Source organism: Pezoporus wallicus, unplaced genomic scaffold, assembly GCF_028554395.1.
Source record: "Pezoporus wallicus isolate ANWC-B61680 ecotype Strahan unplaced genomic scaffold, APGP_CSIRO_Pwel_v1 scaffold_7107, whole genome shotgun sequence".
In the NCBI taxonomy this organism is placed as follows: domain Eukaryota; kingdom Metazoa; phylum Chordata; class Aves; order Psittaciformes; family Psittacidae; genus Pezoporus; species Pezoporus wallicus.
Window position 1 is genome coordinate 8069739 of NW_026642114.1, and position 26462 is coordinate 8096200.

The following is a 26462-nucleotide window of genomic DNA, read 5'->3' on the forward strand; positions in this document are numbered from 1 at the left end:
AAAAAAGAAACAGCTCACAATGACGGATCATACAAAAGAGTAGGCGTGACTTTGGCTAACTGCAAAGGACCACATATTTCAGTTTTCTAAGGACTTCAGCTTGGGAAAACTGTAATTGTCAGAAAAAGAGAGAGAGGGCTAACGCAGACAGGCTCTTTACAAAAACAGAGTTTGACTTCAGAAGCAGCAAACTCACCTGTGCAACTCCAAATTTTCACAGGAAGAGTTATTAAAAAGTGACAAAATTTTTAATAAGATGTTGGGGATTGCAGAGGTTTTTATAGCTCTAGTAGTGTGTCTTCTGATTTTGCAGTTCCTAAAGCTGCAGTGGATGCGCACCCAGCTTCCTCCAGGACCAGCTCCCCTCCCCATCATCGGAAACTTGTGGCTGCTGGACTTCAGACTTCGTCGAGAAACTCTCGCTAAGGTATTTATCACCGGCGTCAAAAAAATCAGTCTGAATCTATTTTAACTTGACTTGTACTTTGTAGAGGAACAGTCTAAACTTGGAATTTTTTTCTTTTTAACCTCAAGCTTGATTATCAGCCACTTTCAGAGAATACAAGGACCTTGCACTATTAAAAATATTTCTGAGTAATAAATACCATAATTGCTTTACTCCTTGTTATTGTCTTTCTCTTTTGGATACAGTAACACCCATGCATAATATTATCACAAGCACTGTCAATAGCATGATATTTCATGGGCTGTTTCATTCTCTGTTTCTGTGTTGATATCTAGCCCTGTGAATCATCTCTAGAAGAAACTCCTTTGCCTGATACCAGTGTCACTGAAACATCTCCAGGCCACATGTGGTTCCATCTCCATTAGAAAACCAAACATATACTCAAAACTGACTCTTCTTTTTTTTTATTTGTACAGCAAAAAGATTATCACCAAAAAAAAGCAGGAAAATTTTGTTGCTGTTATGTTCACAGCACTATTGCTTTATGAGCCAATTTAAATTATTTTTAAAAGTAAGGAACTTTTAAGGAGCTATTTTAAGGAAAAATACAAATATGATCTGAAGAAAGACAATAGAGAAAAATGTGAAAAACCACATGGAAGCTACAGGAAAGAATGCAAAACAATGTCTTTGCTTTCTTCAGAAGTTAGAGGCAAGAAAAATCTATAATTAGGTTAATAAAATAAACAGAAAAGCTCTGTATTAATTTGTTCTTTGATTCTGAGCTGTCAGAGAAGACCTCTGTTTCTCTTTCTATGAAATTTCAGAGGTTGTCTCCCGAGAGATGTCCTTCGTCTTTATTCCATAAAGTACAATTATCTTCTATTCCCAAAGCACATCACAACAGAACAATAAATCTTTTTCTGAAACCTGTAATTCAACTCAATAAGGGCAAATGGGCCTAGTTACAATTACAGAAAACTCTTAAAATAAGTACTTAAATGTATGCGCTCCTTGTTTATATTTATTAATTTACTGTTATTAACTCTTCAGTTAACCAACATCTATGGAAGCATCTACACATTGTGGATGGGACAGACACCTATGGTTGTACTAAACGGGTACAAAGCAGTAAAAGATGGCATCATCACCCATTCCGAGGAAGTTTCTGGAAGACCTCTCACCCCGTTCTACAGGGATATGATGGGTGAGAAAGGTACAAGATGTTCCAAAATACTGAAATACAAACAAGATGTAAAGAATAAAGAAGCTTTCCTACACATGAACATGTTCATGAGTTACTGCTATACAAGTACATCACAGGGCTTACAAAGTAAAAAAGCTCTATGCAGAGCTAGCATAGTAAGAAAAGGAAAAAACAAGAATCTCTCCTCTTATAAAGCACACTACTGACTTTTTTTCTCTCCAATAGATTCAAAGGAATATTTAACTAGAGAAATTGCCTTTCCGTTGTATCACTTCTAAACCAGAACTCATCTACAGACAAAGCTGATCTGTCCTTACCAAAACTGACTACCACTCATCTTCCAGGGTCACATTCATGAGCAACCTGGCAGTCATAAAAACCTAATGTAGAAACCAAAAGTCAGTATCTGAAATCACGGTGTCTTCTTCGTTAGCGAGATATAACCCAAATCAAATTTTGCTTCCTGCATGAAAGGATTTCCCTTCCCAGCAATGAAATTAAAGCTTCTGTGTTCTTCAGGTATTTTTTTGACAAGTGGGCACACCTGGAAGCAACAAAGACGCTTTGGCATGACCGTTATAAGAACTCTGGCACTCGGTAAGAACAATTTGGAGCACCAAATTCAAGCAGAGGCCTGTCACCTTGTGGACATCTTTGCAAACATGAAAGGTAAATTCACTAGAAAACTAACACTTCATCCTTTTTCTGAAATATAGTAGATTAGGGAAGTTTCACAATACATTTTTACAAGTAATAGATATTTTTCATATTAGTGGAACTTTCACCAGCTTCTTAATTGCATTCTTTCAAAAAACAAACAAAAAAATGTTTTGTCTGCACAGCAGGCAGCATCAAATTATTTTTTGAAAAAAGGATAGTGAAAAAATGTTTATTATCAACACAGTCTTGGTGACAGCTGGTGAAAATTCCTACGTTTCAGGAGTACAGAAAAACCCTATGTTGCTCTCCATAAAATACACAACTTGTGACCTGCTGCGAATCATTCTAGGACAGCAGGACTTTAGGATTTGGCAGAGGAAAAACCCCAATGCAAGGAATGTATCATTCAGTTCTCCAACAAAATTTTTTTTTAAGGTTTGACTGAAATAGAAACCAATAGAATTTTAGCATGATGTCAAAATAAGGCAATTAAATGTAAATATTCCAAACAGCCAAATCCTTCAGGACATTGCGTTCCACACATGTGAAAACACAGAGAAGTTGCCTAAGGTCTCTCTCCAGCTCTCCTTTCACTAGACACAGCAAAATGGCCCATTTCTATTCTGAGAGCAACATATTCCCAGACCTTTAAAATGTACAAGATGAACAAGCCATCAACTCCAGTCCCTACACAGCCCAAATCTTTACCTTCCATGCAACCCTTCCTCAATTTTAGACTCAGTAATTGTATTTACTCTTTCCCAGAGGACTACAAGCATTAGACTGAAGTCAGAAATCCATAATCCAAAATTTTACATAGCAGTATAATTCAAAGGTTGTCCTTGCCATTTTAATGTGTACTTAATTTCATTTTTTCTGGATTTAACCCTTTTTGATTTTGCCTTTTCAGTCGAGGGGGAAGGGGCTGTGTGCGTGGAAATACATGTAGTTGAACTGTTAAGCTGTACTTGAAAACCAGAATGACAGAAGTCATTACAACATGTCTAAGAAATTAAAACTTTCAAATTGTTTTTTTGTTTGTTTTTTTGTTTGTGATTGGGGGCAAATGTTTGATTTCTTTTTTTAATGGCCAAACTTAAAATACCTACCTCTAGATCTGAAGACATATGCTCTAATTAATTGCTTGTGTTTCCACACAACCCAGACCACAAGTCAAAGAGAAGAGACCCACTGTTTGTCTTCTCAAAACTGTATTCTACAACAGCAAAAAGCAGATTGAAAGCAAAGATTCCCTCCTCTTACAATCCATACAGTTAATTTGTATTAAACCAATTCTATTAAAGTTTACTTGTGTGAAATTTATCTAAAAGAGTCTGAGCTACTTTTTCTCACTGTGCATCAATATTCATGGTAGCTCCTGTATTCACAGGCAAACCTTTCGACCCCCACACTGTCATTGTCCAGGCTATTGCAAATATAATTTGTGCTGTTGTCTTTGGTCACCGCTTCTCCACTGAGGATGAATCTTTCAGCAAACTTATCAAAGCTGTTTATTCTGTGATCTACTTCCAAGCTACTATCTGGGGCAGGGTAAGATTTTCATTTTCTCATTCTTACTCCTTAAAGTGCATTTGCACTTAACAAGTTGAAACAAACAAACTAAAAGATGATTACCAGACATTTTCATACCCTTGTTCTGTGAGCCACTGTGCTGTAATAAATTAACAAATACCTTGTATATGTCATTACTGCCTTATATTCCTCCTTTACCTGAGTCAATCTTGTGTCCTTAAATTCAAATTTTAGATCACTGCTGGTTTTCACTGATTTCCAAAATATATAACGTATTTCAAACAAGTAACCATTTGCAGAGTAGTATGTATGTAAGATTCTTAAACCTTAATATGAAAACAACTTTTAAAATTTATTTTCACTTAGTCTGAAGAATACAGAAGTGCAGCTAAAAAGAACTAAGACTTTACAGTTCTATTCTTTTCAGAAGATATCTTGCTTCTCATGTAATTCATACTACCACGAAGATGTGAGTTTCCTGTAAGATAAAGGTGACAATTTCATCACATGAAGAAGATTATTTTTAAGTTCTTGAAAGCCTAGCTATTATGTTGTGCAGATTTTGACACATCAGCATTCCATAACACTACCAGGATCTCTAACACTTCCATAGAGAGATGTCTTAGGAAAAATAAAATATGCCAGAGTAAAAATAAAGGTTGATAAAATCTGCTTGTGAGCCAGATTCACTTCAATTACTCCAATTCACCCATTTTCAGAAGCTTGTGTTCCATTATTAGATATGCATCCAAAAAGTAAAATAAAATCATTCGCCTGCTTCCCTGTGACCTTCAATCTTCAATTTATATATTAAAGAAAGAAATTCTGATTATTGAATATTGAAAACTTGATCACAACAATTTTGACCACTGCATATTCTTAATAGCTCATCAACAAATACCAGACAAGTTTTCCAAGTTCAAGTAGAGGGCAATGTAAAGGTTTCATAATTCCTCTTACAAATGTAGAACAATTTACAACTTAAAGGACCTCTGCACGTCAGCTAATCCAATGTCATGTTCAAAGCAGGCCTAATCGGATCAGATTGTTTTTAGGGACTTCTCTGGTCAACTCACAAGTCTCCAAAGAAAGATTTCACACAGACTCCCAGAAACCTGTTGCCAACATTTAAGATCTTTTTGACTAGCATCTATTGCCTTTCATCCTAATTAGGAGCCCATGTGTGGCGATGACTTCACAGACTTATCAGGAAACCAGAATTGGGTTGTCAGTTTATAAGAGCTCTTGTTTCTTCCCTTTTGTTTAAAATCACAGATGTATGATGCTTTCCCATGGCTTATGCACCACCTCCCAGGACCTCATCAGAAAGTGTTTGCATACAATGACTTCATGCACCATTTAGTTATGAAGGAGGTCCAAGCTCATGAAAGACAGAAAACAGGTGTTTCACAGGATCTCATCGACTTCTACCTAGCTCAAATAACAAAAGTAAGTATCTGTTTATTGCACTCTCCCCTCTCCTTGGCCTACACATACCTGTTGTTCAAGTAACTGCTACAGAATTTTTATATGCATGCTTCATGTGTTTAGCAATTCACTTTTTTTTTGTTATAGGCTGTTCATTGTTTTCATCAAATACTGACAATTTCTATGTGAATGATAAAATGTCTGAAATTACCCACTTCATAATCTTCTTATGAATATACTCTACAGACTAAAGACGACCCTACTTCTACATTTAATACAGATAATATGGTGCAGACTGTAGTTGATCTTTTGCTTGGAGGGACAGAAACAACAAGTACTACCCTTCTCTGGGCACTGCTCTATATGATACAATACCCAGAAATACAAGGTGAGCAAAAGGCATTATCAGAAAACACTGCATTCACCATTAATGAATGATGTTCATTATGATTTAAGTACTAGCTCAGCCACATGCAGTAAATCAAAATCACCCTTAATAATTAATATGAATGGTGGTACATCAAGAATTAAAATATAGAAAATGAAACAAATGTGCTTTCCCCATCAGTTCACTGAGGCAACACTAGCACAAATTAGTATTGGTAGCAGCCACTGTTTTATCACAGTAGAAGGGGATGGAAAAGACAGAATAACAAGCTAAAGACATTTCATAGTCTCTTCCTAACATTCAAAGTGGAAAAGCTTTAAAAAAAGCAGCTCTGATGCATATTTATAAACATATTATAAATTAGAGCTGTAATTTCAAATTTTAATCTTTTTTTTTTTAACATAGGACTGTATTATTGTCATCACCAAGTGGGATATGTCTTGAATGAGAAATCATCTTGTGCTTTGGGGATATGCACTTTCTTGATTAACTAAACCCAACAGAGCAACATGATTATTTTTTTTTTCCTAGGCATACTCATACAGAAATCTGCTGGAAAAGGTGGCAGGGAGGAAGTTAAAATATTTTCATTTCTCTGCAGAAAAGGTTCAAAGAGAGATAGAGGCTGTTCTGGAGCCCTCCCATCCCATCAGTTATGAAGACCGCAAGAAATTGCCTTATACAAATGCTGTGATTCACGAGGCTTTGCGGTACAGCAATGTTACTTCTGTTGGGGTCCCTCGACAATGCATGAGGAATACAACTTTGCTGGGTTTTCACATTAAGAAGGTACAGAGCATACCTCCACGCTTCTTTAAGCTTTAGGCTATTAATATTTACTATTTATATGACATTAGCTTCTGTAAATCCTAACTTTGCATAGAGCGCAGTGGTAGCATGTCACAGACACAAAACAAAGCTGAATGCTTTGAACCGAGGCTAAGTCTACATTAGCAGATGCAAAAGAAATCTTGGGGAAAGGCTAACAGCACAAGTAGCAAACATAGGGAGAACTGAAGTCTTTCTTCTCAGTAGTCCAATATGGATGATGTCCGAGTACTAAAGCTGAACATGCATTTTAAGGAATGATGAAGAAATGAGGACTAATGCAAATCAAGCCAGCTAACTTTCACACATAAGGGAGCAGCTTGGAGCAACCCACTGTCATCCCTAACAAAATAAAAACACATACACAAAAGCCCCACATGCTTAACATGGCAGCAAGACATCTGACAGTCACATTGGCATGATATGAATGTCCCAAATATATTAAGCACAAAATTCATGTGATGGGATTGAAAGATCCTTCCAAAAAGGAAGGTGCTATGATTAGTCTGACAAGTATGCAAAATGATCCAAGCTCCCTCTAGATTAGACATGAAGACACTTTCAGGAATCCCAACAGAAAATAACTTAGACAAACACCTAATACATTATGACAAACAGAAGATACAAGAGTTTGTCGTGCCTCGATGTGCACAAGAAAAGAATGAGCTTCCTGCAAACACTGGGCTGCAGGCACAGGATGGTGTATTATCTATCAGAGAAAAGTCAAAAAAAAAAAGATCAATTGTACATGAAAAATATAATCTCTGCTGCTTCTTGCAGGGCACACTAGTACTGCCAAACCTGCACTCTGTTGTGTATGACTCCGAGCACTGGGCGACCCCTTGGAAGTTCAACCCAAACCACTTCCTTGATTTGGACGGCAACTTTGTGAACAAAGAGGCATTCTTACCTTTCTCAGCAGGTAATGCCCTGATGCTTGTGTATTTCTGTTTGCTGTGTTGTGCAGCAAGACCAACACACTATTTCTGAATTCTAAAACCTTAAAAACATACTTTTATGAAAAAATATTTGACACAAAGATTTAAAGTCAGTAGTTGTACTGTAAGAGCCACAAATGTTATCTTGCATTTTATTTTTTTCATACATTCAGAGTATTAGTATGGCTACAGGACATCATGCTTTTTCCTAGGTGTATGTATGGTTTCTACCCTAAAGGTATTTGAGGTCCTTAATTCCTAATGCATTAAGTTCTCGAATCATAAAATTGATTTATTGTCACCTTACAAACAGGAAACCCAAAGACAAAAGTAAGTTGACTTGTCAAAGTAGACGAATAAAATGTGTGATAAAGCAGGAAACCAAAACTCAGTCTCCCAAATCCAACAGTAATAGTTTGGCACCACGTTCTCTTGTAACTCCAGAAAACTAGCTAAATCCAATCTTATCACAAGAATATAAGGCAATTACAAAAAAATAATTCTAACTTTAAAAAAGCACATTATGATGTAAAACTTACCTTATTTACAACACAAAAGGTAGTGATTCAAAGACATGGGGCAGTAGGAAGAATGAAAAGCAGTATAAAACATAACTCAGAGGGCTTCTCTAGACAACCAGTTTCTCCAATAAACAGATTATGAAGAAAAGCAGCACAATGCAGGAAGCTGGCATTATTTACTGGAAAATAAAGTATAAAAAAATCTAACAATAAAACCACTGGGAAACAGCTGAGATTTTTTTGTTACTGTGACAGATTATATTATTATACATTTGTTGTAGATAAAAAGTAAATAGTATACTAATGTAAGGAGTCAAATTAAACATAGTAAACCCAGATTTTAAAACCATCTGCGCAAATTGGCTGCAAATCCTAAAATCTATTTACAAAACATGTACTTGGCATCTTACCTCCTTTACTCACCAAATGTCCACCAGTTTACGTGAATCAAGACAACTGACTTAGGCTACCATTTCAACCCAGCATAGGAAGTTTTCTTTTTTAACTTGTTTTGGTAGTTTTCTGTTTATCTAATCTGAATATTTATCTACCCCAAATATCTATATTTTATTTTTTAGTCTGGAATATATATATATATATATTTACACGCACATACTGAAATACACTGTGAAAACAATATGCCAAAATGAGTCACTGAGTCTGTACATCACTGCACACACCTACATTTCATTCCCTTAGCTTACGTATCTGCCCTGGACAGCGTTAGAGATACTTGGCTACAAGGATCCAGTGTAGTCACCTTAATTTCTGCTGAAGAAAACCTGATCACACCCCTCTTCTTAGCTTCAGAATTGTACCCAACAATGCTCCAGTCCTCCTTCTTCAAGGACCAAAGACAAGACACTGAAATACATGAAGCCTTTTAAAACCTGGCTTAACTGAGCAGTAATTCATGGCGCTCACAGAATAAGAAGCACAAACTGAAAGGGAAAACCTCATTTATGCTCTGGAGGGGGTAAAGTGTAGTAGGAGCAAAAAATACCCAAACCAAAAGACTGATATAATTAGAGATGTACAGTTTCTCAGTTAAATACGTGTCTCCCCACACCTCCAAAAGCATTTGCTGTCCTTACAGAAGTAAATGGGAAATAACTATCATACATTAACACTATTCATGGAACTCAGTCGAATTTTGTTCTAAGTTTTTTTTCCAGAATTTAACTGTATACAACTAACTCTGTTTCCCTTTCTTCTGCAGGGCACCGCGTATGTTTGGGGGAACAGATGGCACGAGTTGAATTGTTCATCTTCTTTACCAACCTCCTTCGGGCATTCAAATTTCAGCTCCCCGAGGGAGTAAAGGAAATCAATTTGAAGTACATTTTAGGTGCAATACTGCAGCCACATCCATATAAACTCTGTGCTATTCCACGCTAATCTGCAACACGCTACAATGCAGAGAGACTTCAACCAGTCAGTAATCGCAGATACTTTAAAAACACTATCACTATCTCAATTGCATTCAAATGCAGGTGGCTCAGCATAGCAAATTATTATGGCGTAGTTTTACTTAGGACTGATATGTAGCTGAGCTTCTTGAAATTAAAATAAGTGTACTTGCCAAAGCTCATATAATCATAGGCATATCCATGACCACAATAATATGTTATCAAACAAATGGATTTTCACACTCATGGTAGCAATGAATTAGATGTAGGATTTGAGAGTCTCTTGCATATGTGCTTGGTCAGGTATCACACTGTTAAAATGGCACAACTGTTCTGATGCTGCAATAATACCTGAATAAAAATTTTAAAAAAAGTAAATAAACATTTCTACATTATGCTGTTACTCCTCTGTGTTCTCAGAAGGTCTTTCCTTACATCCTTTTGCATTTACCTCTCACACTTATGTTGACTCTTTTTTCCTTCACACTCCCATAAAGGAGTTTATACCATATATTAAGGTATAAACTTCATACATGCATAAATGATTGCACAATAGGGCCTCTTTTAATCGTAGCCGTTTAGAAATCCTTGCACTTTTTTTTTTTTCTTAATTTTCTCAGCATCTGATTCCTACTTTATGACAACTCTCAGATACAGGCTCTTTCATGAGCTTTGCCTTCTTCCAATAATTTCCTATCTGAAAGGAAAGAAACAGCCTTTCAAGAAACTAAGAAAATAAACAAAGGTGTCAACATTTGTTAAAGCCGGCACAAGAGGGATTTATTACAGTGTTTTCTTTTGTTGTCTCATCATTCCACAATAGATGTGGAAAGTTCTGACTACTTAGAATTCAGCTGCAAGCATCTTAGATGCTTTTAATCTTCAATGTTCAAGAGGAGCAAGCATAAATGATGGTAGGCTGCAGAAGTAGAATTTTACATATTTCTCAGGCACAAAATTAATGGAGACTTGATTCTCCTCTCAGGTATTTCCAATCATTCCCTTCCACTTGGTGAAAACCCCAGGCCTCCATCACACTGTAAAGTTTGCTACTGCAGAACAAATGCAGACTTGAAATCATTGAGAGTTTTTGCTTTTTCATAAAAGACATTTTAAAACTTCCAATGTTACTTAATTTTTATTGAAGAAAATATAACATTTAAAAATATTCTCCTGAATAAGAAATACTTTCAACCATAAATTAAGAAAAATCTTTTAAACATTGTATTTCTTACAGGGGGCAGCGGGGAGGGGAAGATCTTGCATAAAACACATTTGTACAGATTTACAAAAGCAGTCTGATGTGACAGCCCATAAACAAAAGTTTTCAAGTCTTATCTTTTTCCTTTGTGGTGTTCATTAAAGGAAAACTCGCCAAGGAAATCTTCCTTTTCAACCCACCATTTGCACAGTTCGATAAAGGACCCATGACAAAGTGCTCAGCAACGTGACTGGCAGTGTAGGATACAAGCTTGGACTTTCTCTATTCCAGTGTATTTTGGGGTTCTTGAGGTATGTCCTACCTGAAAAACACTCCAGTTTCTTTCCTCTGTGTTCACCCCTTTGGTCTCTTGAAGTTACTCTGTAAGCTTGATTTTTATTATTTCCCCCCCCCAAAAAAAATTATTATTTCATTATGCACATACATTTCCTGGTTTTCTTCCAAAACTTGTAGCTTGGATCAATGCACATATTCTTCACTTGTGTTTTTCAAAAACTGAGGTACATTATCATTTGCTGTACAATGCTGGTTCTAAAAAACATGGGAGGAACAAATATTCAGAGTGTACAAGATTAAGGAAGTATTTCTACAAAGAAGTCGCTTTAGGCCTGACAGTTGGTACCAGTGAAAACAGCTGGGGTAAGAGTCTCTTCTTGCTAATCCACTGAAAACTGAAAACAGCAAGAGCTGAGGAATTCCTGCGCCTTCTGGTGTTTCTCAGAATAACAGTGGGATAATTACACATTACCTTTTCATCACAGTTGTAAATGAAATCTGTAAGAAAATAAATAGTGCAGGGGGAAAAAAAAAAAAAAGTATTTCATGAGTTAGCCTTTCTTGTCAAGAAAGAAAAGACATTAATAAAGAATTAAAGTAGATCAGAGAAAATAAAGATTTAGAAGTTAAAGACACAATGAAAGCTTCTCCCATGAAATATCTTAAAAAATTAAAACTCATAATTCCTATCTTCTTTAGAAGAGCCAATGCTACTGAAGATTAGATTCAGACATTAATTTCTGCCACTGATAAGAAACCTGTAACTTCCATTTCTTAATTCCTCCAGTTTTCAAGTCCTGAAGACTGTAAATGGTTTGTTTCTTGGTGTCGGGAAGAACCCTTTGCCCAAGTCCAACCGTTTCCATAGACTAATATAAGAAACGTATCTTTGAATATATTCCTTCTGTAATAATGGTCCTGCAATGTTTTGCTCCCAAAACAGCAGCAATAAAGGACTTCATTATATACTTCAGCTTCTAAATATTAAAATGACAAGCACCATGAGGAAAGTACATACAGGTCTTTGTCCATTTTTGTGAAGCACCCAAATTCCATATTGTTTGTTAGGGTTTAAGGACAAAATGTAATCATTGGTTAACATGACCTAGATTAAGAAAATTAGTAAACCAGTTCTAATCTTGGGTGAAGATGTTTTTTGCTAAGAGTTTCCCTTTTCAAAGGAAAGGGCCAAGTATCTAGATGTTCTTGTTCTCACTTAATAAGCAAAATATTATCAAGGGCTTGCTTTGATCCACCAACCAAATCAAGTATCTCTAAACAACTGTTGAAATAATTGAATTCTCCTCTCCACCCAGTAAAAACACCTTAAGTATTAGGTACTCAGCACTCACATCTAACCCTTCAATACTGCATGTATATCTAATCAAACAAAATGAAATACCAAAATACTAAATAGGTGGCATTAACTTGATCCAAACAGCTTGCACTCAAAGAAGGACTGCAATGAGAGGATAATGTATGGGCTGGCGGTAAAGAAACAAACAAAAAAAAAATCCCTAAACTCTAGTGTGGTGAAACCCAATTTCTGGATTGCCTGCTTGCTTTTCTTCTCTTTTTGCTGTGTTTTCTCAAGTCTTTATAACATTATAATATCATTAGAATTTCTAGATCACAATACATAGAATCCCAAATTAATATCAAAGCAAATCAGATGAAGAATACAATATATAATTAAAGCTAGCAGGTCTGTGGTGACATGAAGAATGAATACATCAAAATATATCCAAATACACAGATAGTGTTTACACTCTTGAAAGCAAGTCAAGTATGACTACTCCACCACTACTCAGGACTAACAGTCCCATTTCTCACAGAGGTCACAGCAGAGGTAGGTACTGAGGAACGATTTGAGGGATAAATAATGACTTTATAAAATAGTTGTGGATGGACTTTTAGCAAAGAATGGCCACATTCCCAAGTCAGCAAGTGCCTACATGGAGCTCAACGTGAACAGAGGATGAAGGAAGACATGGGTAAGGAAGCAAAAGTAGCACTGCAAGCAAGATAAGAAGAAACTGGACTGTGCTAAGATACAAAATAGTGGACCGTTAGCAAATTTTAAAGGTTAAGTTCTCATACACTTACTGTTACTAGTTGCTGTGTGCTGCAGGAATATGTATCAAAGCATAGTATACTGAGCTATTGTATATGTATTCAATCATCATAAAACAAGCTATTGAACATGCACCTACTTATACTACAGCAAACTATTGATGATGTATCCAAATATTACACAGCGAGCTATTGTAAATGCAACCGTAGTTGTGGTGTATTACAAGAAAATCTATCCGATTATAATACAGCAAGCTATTGTAAGCCAAGGCAGAGAAACAGTATAGAAAAGATTGATACACTATAAATAAATGGCTTTTGTCTGATCACATTGATCTCTGACTGAGTCCATAATTTTTCTGCGGCAAATAGTTATACAGAAGCTTCCAGATATCTAAATGGTATGAAAAGACAAAACTTTGTTAGCTGCTAATAAATGCTAGCTTTCTGGCTGAAAAACAAAAACCCAAATATTAACTACTTTACTGATTATCAGTTTGCAGCAAGTAAGCAAGAACATTCAAAGTCCAGTCCACTAGTATTTGACTCTCAATATTAGTTAATACATAAGCCTCAAGGATGCCTCAGCAACACCTTTAGAACAATTGAAATTAAAAATATATCACTTACTTCTTGCAATACTTGTCCAAGTGTCTCCCGGCTGTGAATGCGCTTCCTGTTGGAAACCAAAACCACACTTATTTCTGCACAAAGCATTGGGGGATCTTGTAAACATCAATCCTAACCCCACTTCAAAAAAGAGAGGACTGTTATGCTAGGATTTGCTCCACATCCTTTCCCTCATGGAATCTTACTACAATTCTTATGGAATCTACAGCTTCCGATTCAGACCTGTTGTTATTTGCACTGGGAGGAACTATCTGAAATAAGGCCTGCTACTCCTTGCATTTTCTCTAAAACAACCCTGTTTATTAAAAAGCTTAGTGAAACTTCAGCATAAATTCTAACATCCAGATATAGCTGGTAATTCTTTGCTTTAGTGCCATTTTCTCCAGCAGTAGACATCTGTTACTCAGCAACTGATGCAAGAAGATTAACAAAAGCTTCTTTTTTTTAGTCATTCTTCCAATGATCAAAGTGGTAAACAGTGCTTGAAACACAACAGCAATAAAGACTAAAAAAATACATATATCTTCGGTCAAAGAACATGTTACTACAGCTAGTTTCCAGATATCCTGTAATACATACATTAAAAAGACTAGAAACGCAAATAGAAGGCAAGAGATTTTTACCTGTCTATTTTGGTTGCTATGACCACTGTAAAATCGCCTTCTGTATCAGGCAAGTAGGTAGAAGGTATAATTAAATAGCTTCCTGCAGGAAGTCTGCAAAGCTGGCTTACTTCCTGTGAATAGCAATGAGGTACACAGCTAACTAGTGGCTCCAAGTGTAGAAAAGAGGAAGTATGTGGTTTCCAGCTGCTGTTAGGCACCTGCAAAAGAGGAATGAAAACATGGCTATCTTGGCATCTATTTCAGGTCTCACACTGTTAAATTCCTAGTATGCCATGGTATCCTATGTTCCTTATCTACTCCACTCTTCTGTAAGAACTACAGAAGAGAAGGATGGGAAGGCAGTCAGATAATCCAGATGGCAATACTGAGTACATATAAATCATTCCTAGTATGTTTGTAGACAATTTATACAACCCACTACCCACACAGTTCAAAAGCTGCTGTCTAACCTCACTCTCCCTTGCTGCAGCCTAATGCACTTGATTTTCACCTCATGGATATGGTGAGCAGACTGCCCCACCTCTTTCTAGTGTTCTTTCCTATCCTAAAGTTTCATAGTAGACTTTCCATGCTCCTAGAAGCATGGAAAATGCCAGTCTTTCTTCACATATTGTATATTTGAAGCTAGATGATCATTCACAGTGCTCAGTTCCAGACTCTCCAGTTAAGCAACACCTTTTTTTGAGCATGTTTCCAAAAAATAAAGCTAGCTTTCCCCACAATATAGCTACCCAACCAGAAGCTTCCCATCCTACGTTTACGCAGTTGAGTACTGGCACATGCATGTAGAATGTGTATTTGTCTACACCAAATGATAGCTTGTTTTCATTCAGATCATCCGTTCAACATATGACAGCCCTTCTGAATTCTAATCTTGTCTGCAGATCCCACATCAACTTGCCAATGGACAAATAAATAGTTATTAGAGATGAAGAAAGTAAGTCTTTATGATGAATCACCAGAAAGTCTGCTCCTCAATCACCAAGACAGAAATTTTTGCAAATCCTCAAAAGAGTTCATAATTTCTAAAACTAATTTAGAACATTGGAAGGATTCAGTGAAGCCAATTGTCTGGTTTACTACACTATGTAACTGGAGTTACTCCATATCCTTCATAGGCAATACTTCACAGGATCAGCCTGTGTTTCTCAAAGAAGTGGCAGGTCCCTTGCAAAGTGCAAAGGGCAGTGAACTGCCCAACAGGCTTACCCCCAAACTTGGCAAATGAGCAATCAAACTGACCAGAAATCTTACCTGGAAAATATGGAAACCTATTGGACAACACTTGCTATCTTGGCAGTGCTGACGGAGGGTAACTTTCACACTGCTTTTTCCTGGTCCTGCAGGAATTGAGAGTGGAAAGCAGGGATTGGTATGGAAGGAGGGGAAGTTCCTGCTGCCTCCGGCACTTTGCCCATTTTTCCAGCATCCATGCAGCTGCACTGTCTCCCATTCACCTGCTGGGAGCTCTTCACAGAGGGTACCATCTGTGGGAGGTGGCTTTAGCTCACTATCAAATACAAGAGAGAAAAGAAACTAAGATGTATAAAACCTGCATGGTTTCACAAAATCTAGTACACCAGTTCACAAAAACTAACTAGTATTACATAAACTTACAGGAATACAATTCCTCCAAACTTTCAGTAGGGAGAAAAAGAGAACTGCACAACTCTAAATTCTTAGATGATTCAGAGAACTCCACAAGAACAACACAGTGAATACAAACCATGCACCAAAACAAGGTAAGGTTTTTGTACATTCATGAAGTAACGTATCTTACATATTTTAACTCAATACCCCTGTGCTATTTTGTCCTATTCAAAAGTGACACAACTGACAATGTCTTCTGGAGTATATCTGAGCAGCTCAGTAAGTCCAAAGATTACACTGCATTCTTTTTTATACCTTCTTTAATCAAAGGAAACTACCATTCTACCTGACTTGATCTCTGTATTGTTAATCCTATTTCAATCCAGCCCAGCAACACTTCATACAGCCATATGAACAAAGCAGTATCATTACCAGTTGTGCAACATTTGAAACCATGTTTCAGCATAACTTGAAACATATTATCTGCTCTTGTTTCCAAGTTTCAAGTTGAGACCATGTAACAGATGTTACAATAGGCTGTTCATTCTAGACTCACATTGAGCAAGCGTTACACATAACAGCAGTATGAGGAATTTTATACCATCACCGAAAGAGCAATATGTTCTACAGATTTCATATGTCCAGAAACTAAATATATTGCCAGTAAGTAATACACAGCTTGCACCCATACAGCAAAATTAGCCTCAATTTTGCAGACCTTTATTTGGTCTAGAACTTGATGCCACCTTGCTTCCAAATTCAAGAGTAAATGATTAATGCATGTTCTGGCTTTGCAGTGTGATTTGCCACCTTCTTTCCAAGGAGATGTGAGCTGATAGTCTGCTACCAGAATATTTAAAAATTTGAGGAGCTTTTAAACATGTTGCCAACAGTATGATTTGCCTCTGCATGTAGCTTACTGCCATTGCTGATATTTTCTGTTGGGTAAGCAAGCAGCGTTAAACAGAAAGAAAAGATTTTCCAAGCCTTTTATAAAAGTCTATTTTGTGTCACAATTTACGAGCTGTGGTCATTATGCCATCCAAGTACCCTGCTGACACTCCATTTGCATTTGAAGCTGTACTGCTCACCAATAACATTGTCACATGTCAGGCAATCTGTTAATGTTTTCCGACATACATGATAACATACTACTCCTCTTTTCTGTCGCTGACTGCAATAATAACAGCTGCTTTTTACTTCCATGGGACATCTTCATTTTTTCCATACATTAAGAAAGAACTTCCACATATTGAGAAACACGTCCTACAGAAACTTCTTCAGTTCTTTTACCAAATACACACTTCCTCAAAACATGAGGTGGCAATTTACAGTCAGGCTGCTACTCATCTGACTCCTGCTGACTGATATTTTAACAAGAGGTTCTAGCAGCTTAATGTAAAATCCAAGGAGATAGAACACTACTTGCATGAATTCAAAGATAAAACACTGTGATTTGGTACTGCGCACAACCCTTCTACACATTTTGAACATTTAAGCTTAGTGCTATACTTCATATATTTATGTCAACAGCTGTAAGAAGTTTTCTGGTTTAAACCTACCTGAGAGAGATCCTTCCTGTTGAAAATACTCGAAGCAAGAAATTCCCTACTGCATCTTTCAGAAAAGTGCTGGGAACAACAAGATAAAACCCAGGCGAGAGGTCACAGCATACATGTACTTCTCTGTCATAGGAATGGCAGACAGTACCTACAACTGGGGGAGCAGAGAGGGTCTTTGGAAGATTAAATCGTTTCTTCTCCACCTAGAATAGATGCATAATGATGTGTAGTGGTTTAGGAAAAATTAGGAGGTTTTTACTAAAACTAAAGACAATCAAGTATTGTTTAAAACATGCATACATTTACAAAAGAAAACAAGTAAGGAACAGAGTATCAGCAGATAAGCTGGACATCAAAGAGCAGTAGGAAGAGTCACTATTCAGGAGGGCTAAATTTACAAAGTGTCATCACATAATCAGCCTGAAATGTCAGGTTAAGTTTCGGCACTAGTGTGGCACAGTCCAAAAACTTCTGCTACTTGGCACTTAGTGATGAGAAGAAAGTACTAGTCCATAAATAGTTTTTACAGACAGTAACTGCATTGAGACATCATTCTAACATAAATCAGAGATGTAAAAGATGTGAACAGCTGAATCATATCACTGCCACCGGAAATGAATTATTTTATTCAGCTGTTTCAGTAATGCTTTAAAACTTCTATTTGCAAAAAGAAAAATGTTGCTGCCATATTACCTTCCAGACATGCAATCCCACAGCCTGGTAATTCTTCCCCTGTATGCCTTCAGTCAAAGATAGATTTTCCTCTGCTAAGTGAGTCAGATTTTTAATTCTTCCAGCCCAGTCAGCATGGTATTTCCTATGTTTCTGCAGCAGAGCAATGCACACCTCGCTCTTTTCACAGACTCTCAGCCAGAACTTAGGGTTGGTAGGGAAGCTGCTGTTGTTACGGCAGCCACCAGCAGACTGGCCTCTCACCCAGGATCCAAAGAGATTCTGAGAGTGATACAGCACTTTCCCTAGCAAAATAAGAAAAACATGGGGCAGACTTCAGACACCAGAGGCTACTTAATTTTTTACAACAGATACATAGCAAAGGTCCCCAAGCCCAAGAAAACATGCTGTTGTAGCCCTTACACTTTCTCCAAGCAGATATTTATAATGGAAATACTGAGAGGCATGAGATTAAGGTCACAGCTGATACTAGCAGATTGATGACATATTTACAAGAAGAAACTGATTCTAGAAATATGAAATTTATCTCCCATTTCAAAAAATAAAAATTACAAGGCTATCCAGAACAACAGCCTTCTAGATTGAGAACACTAATCTCTCACAAAACTAGAAGTAACCAGATTTCAGAGAAATACCTAAAAATCTTCAAACTCCTCTTTTCCCACTATTCTTCCCAGTAGGAAAGGGAAGGCCTACAGGTCTAAACAAATGGGAAAGACTGAGAAATTGTGGTATAGTTGCACCCATTTGCAATTCAAATCAGTCTTTCCCAATACATAACATTATTTGCACAAGAAAGATATTTCTCATACCATACCTGTAGAGAGGCTCTGAAGTTGTCCTTCCTCATTTACTGGAAAGCCCATGGTAATCTCATCAAATTCCCTGAAAAATTCCTCTTCATCAACCCAGAATTCTCCCTCTTGGATCTGTGAGAGCAGTTTTGAGGCAACGACTGGATCGAGCTGACTCCATCCTTGACCACTACACATAAGACAAAAGTTAACATCTAGTTCTTTGCCCAATAAAGTTCTAGAACAATGTTATATATATCAACTATCCTATGGAGTATGACAATAAGAAGAGGTTTCTTCATTTCATAGTCAAATTCTTGCACTGAATATTTCTGTATACACCTTGCTAGTCAGCAAGAGGGATAACGGAAAGTATGAATCACAAAGTATCAAAGAAAAGTTAGAAAGAACCTTATGCCAGATTGGATACAGAGCACACTTCTAGGTGAAACAGCTACTTTGCTAACAACAGACAGTACAGTCCAAAGTGAGAGAGCAAAATAAAGATTTTAACAGTTGCTCAAAATAGTGACAAAAAACTAAAGCAAGCTGCACAGGGACTCCTCTGAAAAAAAAATGTTAATGCTGTGCAGTGAACATCAAAAAAACACCATCTGTGTGAAGCAGTTGGTTATCTCCACGCCTCTGCTGGCTAAGTCATGATAAACCAAGAATTTAAACATTCCAATTTTTAGGGCTCATGAAAAGTACTTTCAACATTTTTACTGTTGCACTAACAACAAAGAACAGTTCTGTACTTGAACAAAACAGGGCTTTAAAGCCACACAATGAAACCTATCCTATGAAACCACATGGCAGCTTACTGTTTTGCAAAGAAACTACAAGAGACCAAGTGTATATATAAAACTCTGCCAAAACCAAAATACATCAACTTAAGCCTCAGGTAATGTTACCACATTTTAATGCTGAAAGCCAGCTCCTTGGGTCAAGAATTGCATGTTCTTTTGCACAGTCAAAATATGTTAACTTTTCAAAATAAGTTAGTAGGGTCTGCCCTTTCATTCTTGTTACTTTGCTATGTGAACCGCTAAACATATTTCTGCATTTCTACCTTTTATCTGCTCTTTGTATCCACTCCATTCCAGCTTCACCCACCCATATTAATGTCCAGAAATGAGAGCACACAAGAAAAACAAACATATGCATCCTCTCTTCTGCTATATTTTGCTTTATACATACTCCTTTGCTTGTTTTCTGCAACTGAAACAAGATCAAATGCAAAGAGCCAAGTAAAGCCGAGTGGCTACTTTTAAGTCACAGTCACAAGCAAAGATACTTAGATCAATTGCAGAACAACCAAAAAGCACCACAAAATTAGGAGACAAAAAAACCAAAAACAAACAAAAAAAACCAAAACCCACCAACATCTTAAGTTTATCTCTGCAAAAAGTTTTTTTTTTGTTATTTACCAAAACATCAAAACTTATTAAGAAATCTAGATTACCAGAACTAATTAAAATGCCCAGCCTTGGAAGCAATGGGCTGCCTATTAGCAGTATTTGCCTACGCAATACACAGATGCACTTCATGCTTCACTACTTTCACAAATGAATTTCCAAATGAAAATAAACCTACTCACCCCTCACACCAGGGTCCTCTCCAGCACCGCCTCCCCCAAGGGTTTCGTATTCGAAGTAGAAAGATTTCCTTGCCTGACACTTCAGACACATTCAACATGTCTATCACAATAAAGGCATGAAATTCTCCTAGTTCGCTTGCACCTAAAACAGGAAAAAAAAAAAAAAAAAAAGGTATTTGAAAGCAAACAAAAGAACCTGCTCCACATTTTACAATGAATGACATTAAACTATCCTGTGAAAGAAGGCAATTTTGAGACAAAAGGAAGTTGTATAAAAAAAGCATAAAAAAACCCTGAACAGTTCACTATAGTTGTGACTATGTAGAAATAAAATAAATTGAAATTTTAAAGCATATTAACTTACTACTTGATCTCCAACATTTACAAAATTCTCAGTGCTGAAATTTATTGGGATTTCTAAGGTTGTTTTTTAGATAGCATTTCGGGGAGGTATGGGGCGTGTTTGTCTTTGAGAAGTGACCATATTAGTATCTAATATAAAAAGCACTTCACAAAAGCACCCTCTATCCTGAGCTCAGTAACATCCTCAAATGTTTATTTATCCAAGACTTACATAAAAACGCACCATAAAACTCATATGGTACTAGAATCAGCACCATGCATTTGCTGGCTGCCTTGTGCTCTGAACCCTGTTCAATAGAGACATTTACTTAAAAAATGTCTATTACCTTGTCTGGAATCGAGGACTGAGCAGCTTATTACACACTGTTCCTTCAGATTCATTAATCTTCTAAACACATCTTTCTCCAAAACCATGCCAGACTTCTCTTTCTCCATATTTCTTCCAGGGCTTTTTAGGGTCCATCTTTCAGCAATTCCGCCAGTCAGATCCACCAAAGCGTCTGCCACCTGTCCTGCCCACAACTGTTCATAAGATCCATGCACTCTAAAAAAATTAAAAATAAAATAAAAAAAAAAATCTACAAACAGAACTAAAGAAACGTAGCTCTTACATACATACAACCCAACTCTGTATCACAATCACGACTGTACCCTGCCTCATATCCCCAAGCAGACAAGAGAAAGCACATACTATTTTATTTATACATCACCTAAAGAATGTGAAAGCCATCAAAAATCCCACTGTTTGATGGGAAGTTTATTATAATTCATTCTATCCTACACAGAAACTGCTATAATTTAGAAGTAGCAGTTACTTGTACCTTATTAACCATGGTCTGTATCACCTGGTGTGATACACTAACTGCATTCTGTATAACATTTTTTTCTCTTCAATTATTCTTTGTTCACTCTGCATAAGCCACCACAGTAGCACTTCATACAACAGCTTAAGTAAATCGAGCGACTACCCTACCTGATGTAGCAGATGCAAAAGACAGCAAAAGAAATCAAGACCATAATAGAATTATAAGATCTCTACAGAAAACAAAGAATACTACTTTTCAAACCTATAGAGAAGCTTTAACTTGCCATTGCCTCTTCACAACTGCTCAATGCTTCTACAGTTGAACTACTTCATACCTAAGGTCTTTTTCTGCCCTCTGCTGGCAACCACTACCTTTTGTCCTCGTTCTCTTGGACATCGATGTCTATCTTACCAGCACACTTAGTGTCCAAATTGTTTTGCTCACCTGAACAGCATTTTGACGGATGTGTCATATAACATGAAATAGCTACATTTTCAAACACATTAATAAGACAAACTTTTCTTCTCAAAATAATAAACTATCATATTAAGTGAGCAATGAAACTCACACAACCAGAGCCTTAACTAGCATAAACTTTTAAATGTTGCTGCTTTCCATTAATACATTTGCACACTTTCTGCTTTCCATTGATCCCTCAACTGTCCTCAACTGCTGTCCTCACTAGCAAAATACTTCCCTTTAATAAATTATATTACCAATGGATAGCAGCTTAATGAACGTCATTTGAATCCCAATAATTCATTGCAGTTCTTACTTTTCATCATAATTCTCTCCCTAACACTATCTTACCTCATATGCAACCAGAATTGTACCTTACAGATCTACAGCTTAAAGAACAACTTCTGCACAGCCCAGTATGGGAAAGCTAGCAGCCATTGTACTTTCTATTGAATAATACATATGTCTATGCCCAAAAGAGTCAGATAAAATAAGTAAGCAGAAGGTATTGTATTGTACCTCCCTTTACTTGCCCAAATAACAGTATTCACATACTTTGCATAAGCTTTTTCCAAGAGTGGAAGCCAAAACAAATCCTCGGTCTGACACTGGGAAAAGCAGAGTTTACCACCAAGGCAAGGCAAACGGTCATCGATGGTCACTTCCACCCAGTGTCCAAACTGCCAAACTCGACAAGTGAAGCAGCCTTGATATGACTCATCTGTCCAGCTGGGCTGACCTGGAGGGATTACCTAGACGGCAAAACCCAAAATGAAGACTAATAATTGTGATCCAGGTTGTTTTTTGGTGGTGGTGGTGGAGGTGTTTTGTTTGTTTGGGGTTTTGTTTTTTGTTTTTGTTGTTCAGGTTTTGTTTGTTGTTTGTTGGTGGGGCTTTTATAAGCAAAGCCAGTTTAAATATACTGAATATCAACCATTTGTAAATAATCACAGGAAAAATACCACATCAAAAACAGTAAAACTGAGCATGACAAAAGTGATACTCACGGAGGCCTGGGATTTGAGAACAATATGCAAATATAAGTTAGGTGAAAAAAAAACACCTTACAAAACATGAAATAAGCATCTTCTCTATACCTTGTTCAGTAGGTATTTACTCTTCTGCAAAACTATACAGGCACACAGGAACCAACAGTCTCCCAATATCCCTTGTTTCACTTGCACATCCTGCAGATTGCTTGAAAATAACCGAGGAGCAGAACAAATGTCCTAAAATCAGAAGATGGGGAATGAAAGTCAAATCCTGCATGATGTTCTAAGGAAGTCTGTGCTTCAGGGAATGGGAGGGCTCCAGAGACATCTCAAAAAATAAGGGAATTGTCTTTTCAGACACAGCCTAAGCAAGCAGTAACAAATTACTGCCTTGTGGCTAATTTACTGGCACTTTGTGTGAGGCAAATCTAGTTCCCACATGAATTTTAGTACACAAATGTCACCAACATGTGCAGCCTTAGCAGAGGCAACAAGAAGTGAAAGACAAGATAATTCATCAGTTCCTTAATGGACATACAAACAACTGTGATAAAACTGATGCCATTCAGATTGAACTGCACATTCCAAGTGTCAAAAATCTCCAAATTAGCATAAGAGAAAAACCTTTCCTAGGGCAAATAGATTACTTGATAGCAAAAGAGGTTAACTCCAAATGCAAAGTCCTGAACACTTAATTCGACCTGAAAATGAGTTTTCCCATGTGTTAAGAGTGAGAGAACAGCAGGAGATGGAAATCAACTGATCAGCCCTCAGGACTAATCAAGGTGCAAGGTACAAAAGCAGAAAGTTGCACACGGGGCTCCACAAAGTAGTTTGTTGGCCATTTCTGTCAGCTCTACCACAGTTCTACTGCTATCCCCAGATGGAGGCAAGGAAAAACAATACCACTAAAACCAACATATGTCTCTTCTCCGTTACATTTTTATATCCTTTTTGTTTTCCCTCCTCACAAAGGAGGTATCATAAACACTTTAAAGGAATGTACTGCAAAAACGCATTCTAAACTTTTTAGCTCTCACATGACCTGCTCTGAAACCCAGCTGCAAGTTTAAAAGCAATACAAGTCATATGACATTATAACCTTAAAAAAGTTTTCTTTCATGTTTTCAAAGAAATCAACAATCACAAAAAAAAACAAAAACCAGTATCTTTCCGAAAACTCAAAAATCCAGTTATTTGTTTTCAAGACCGCTATGCAATAATTGAAAAATTTGGGAATGACATTTACGCTGTTTTTTTAACTCGGTATGCACATTATTTGCATAATGAAACATAAAATATCTGAATTTCTACTAGTGCCATGAAATCCAAAAGTTCAACAGGATTTAAATCAAACCTACAAACAAGCACCCAGAATTAAACAGTGAAACTCCCGTATCGCCGACACTGACATTCATCAGTTTTATCACTTCTGTATTTCTAAACAATTAAAATACCCAAAACCATTCACTCACTGCTAACCAGCATTTACTACCTTACAGTTCAGTTCTGCTAAAATCACAGTCTTTTATACCATAAAACTCACCTTAGGTCTCAACCAAGAGATCTTGCCTCTGAACTGTGCAAGTGGGGTAGAATAATCAAAAAATAAAGAGGTATCACTGGCTGGAAACGTGGGGTCTGTATAAAGGTCTCTTTTCACAATTAATTGCCTTTTCTCTCCCAGCATTTTCAACACAGTCTTAGGTAGCTTTGCCGGCTATTTCCAAGACTATATTGCCAAGCACCAACCTACAACACAAGTGAGCGTTACTCGGGAATTGTAACTGAGAAACAAAAAGCAAAGACTTATTTAGGAACAAAAAGTCTCTTACTCCTTCCGCGGAGCACCCTGCACCACGCCATTGCCGGTCTCTTTCAGCACCTGATACCACCCTAGAGGTCCCCCGCTCTGCTGGAAAAGAGAAAGGGGGAATCTCTGAGGTGACCTACACCAGAAGCCTTCTTAGTCCAGGCCCCGCACACCCTCCCCACAAGTCCCCCCTCCACCCCCCCCCCTTTCCCTCACACCACCCCTATTAAGGGGCTCTCCACACACACCTCCTCTTCCTCTCGAGACATACCCTCGCCACACACACACACACACACACACACACACACACGACGACCCCCTTCACCACAACGGGCCTCAACCCGGCCACCGCTGCACACGTATCCCCCTCGTCCAGCGCAGCAACCTCCCCACCACGGGGCGCGCCCCGCCGCCATGCCCGGGGCTGCCGTTACCGCGGCAACGCCGGACACACTCACCGCCGCTCAGCCTCTCGCCCAGCCCGCAGTTAACGGATCGTACCGCTAACCAATGAGAAGGCGGCAGGCGAGCACGTGGTGCATACACCACCAATCCGACGCGGCCTGCGGAGCAGGGGAGGGCAGGTCCCAGCGTGCCCCGCGGCCGGCGGTGGTGGCCGCTAGAAGGAGGTGGCAGGGGTGTTCGGCAGTGCGGGGCCGGCGATTTTGGGCGGTGTTATGCACTCAGGAATAGCTGGAAGAAACTGAACGTTCTCCTCCTCAGAGCAGGAGGAGGAAAGCTTAACGGTCACCTAGCTTAGCTGAACCTTAGGAGGGTGAGGAAAACGAAGCCAAGATTGTGACAAAAACTGCCTGAGAAATTGTGAACCCTCACAAAGTCATTTTCCGACACAACAGCGAAGATCACATATTCATGTAGTTTGTCACTACCTGGATGAGGGCTGGCGCCCTCCTTCTGTGGGAGACGGTATGAAACAGTTGGAGTTGGTCAGCCTAGAGAAGAATCCAGAGAGACCTTAGAGCAGCTTTCAGTGCCTAAAGGAGGCCTACAAGAAAGGTGGAGAGGGCCTTTTTACAAGGGCATGTAGGAATAGGACAAGGGGGAATGGCTTTAAACTGAAAGTGGGTAGCTTTAGATTAGATATTGGAAAGAAGCTCTTCACTGTGAGAGTGGTGAGACTAACAGGTTGCCCAGAGAAGCCATGGCTGCCCCATCCCTGGCAGTGTTCAAGGCCAGGCTAGATGGGGGTTTGAGCAACATGGTCTAGAGGGAGGTGTTCCTGCCCATGGCAGGGGCGTTGGAACTGGGTGATCCTTACGGTCTGTTCCAACCCAAACCATTCTGTGATCATTAATAATTGTCCAAGGGCTGAACTGACAAAGGAAATAACATTGCTTTTCATACTTTGATAGCTATTACTGCCTCATCAAATAAAGAAAAAATACATTAAAAAATACTGACTTGCTAGAAACAAACAATGCCAAAGGAAATAAATTAAAAAAAAACAAAAAAAAAAACAAGGCTGCCTTTTTGTTTGTTTGTGGTTTGGGGGGGGTTTAGGGTGGTTGGTTTTTTTTTTGCATTTGGGCCTTTTACACAAGTATGGTCAAATAAGCAGGTGCTGATCCAACGTGAAAGGACATGATGCTTACAAAAAAAGCTGGTTTTCACACTCACCTATAAT

The 26462-nt window shown here is 37.9% G+C and overlaps 2 protein-coding genes across 8 annotated transcripts; one reads left to right on the forward strand and one right to left on the reverse strand.

Annotated features, from left to right (window-relative positions):
- The first annotated feature begins 247 nt into the window (after positions 1-247).
- Positions 248-9493, forward strand: LOC130608896 (cytochrome P450 2J2-like). Its single transcript, XM_057427305.1, has 9 exons — positions 248-427; positions 1460-1622; positions 2133-2282; positions 3664-3824; positions 5082-5255; positions 5481-5622; positions 6224-6411; positions 7231-7372; positions 9129-9493. The coding sequence occupies exons 1-9, from the start codon at positions 257-259 to the stop codon at positions 9305-9307; spliced, it is 1470 nt and encodes a 489-aa protein (XP_057283288.1). The 5' UTR covers positions 248-256; the 3' UTR covers positions 9308-9493.
- A 1439-nt stretch (positions 9494-10932) lies between these two features.
- Positions 10933-25294, reverse strand: CAPN10 (calpain 10). 7 transcript variants are annotated; one of them, XM_057427071.1, is made up of 14 exons: positions 25276-25294; positions 24840-24919; positions 24551-24756; positions 23110-23241; positions 22532-22764; positions 21074-21291; positions 20385-20526; positions 18808-18974; positions 17991-18274; positions 17298-17500; positions 15400-15655; positions 14143-14342; positions 13520-13565; positions 10933-11314 (listed from the first exon to the last, which is right to left on the reverse strand). In XM_057427071.1, exons 3-14 carry the CDS (start codon positions 24692-24694, stop codon positions 11285-11287), a joined length of 2055 nt encoding a protein of 684 aa, XP_057283054.1. In that variant the 5' UTR covers positions 24695-24756; positions 24840-24919; positions 25276-25294; the 3' UTR covers positions 10933-11284. The 7 variants fall into 7 exon arrangements, with proteins under 7 accessions (XP_057283054.1, XP_057283055.1, XP_057283052.1 ...); XM_057427072.1 differs by having other exon boundaries at positions 24840-24916; positions 25276-25292; XM_057427069.1 differs by lacking the exon at positions 25276-25294 and adding an exon at positions 25203-25260.
- Between the last annotated feature and the right edge of the window lie 1168 nt (positions 25295-26462).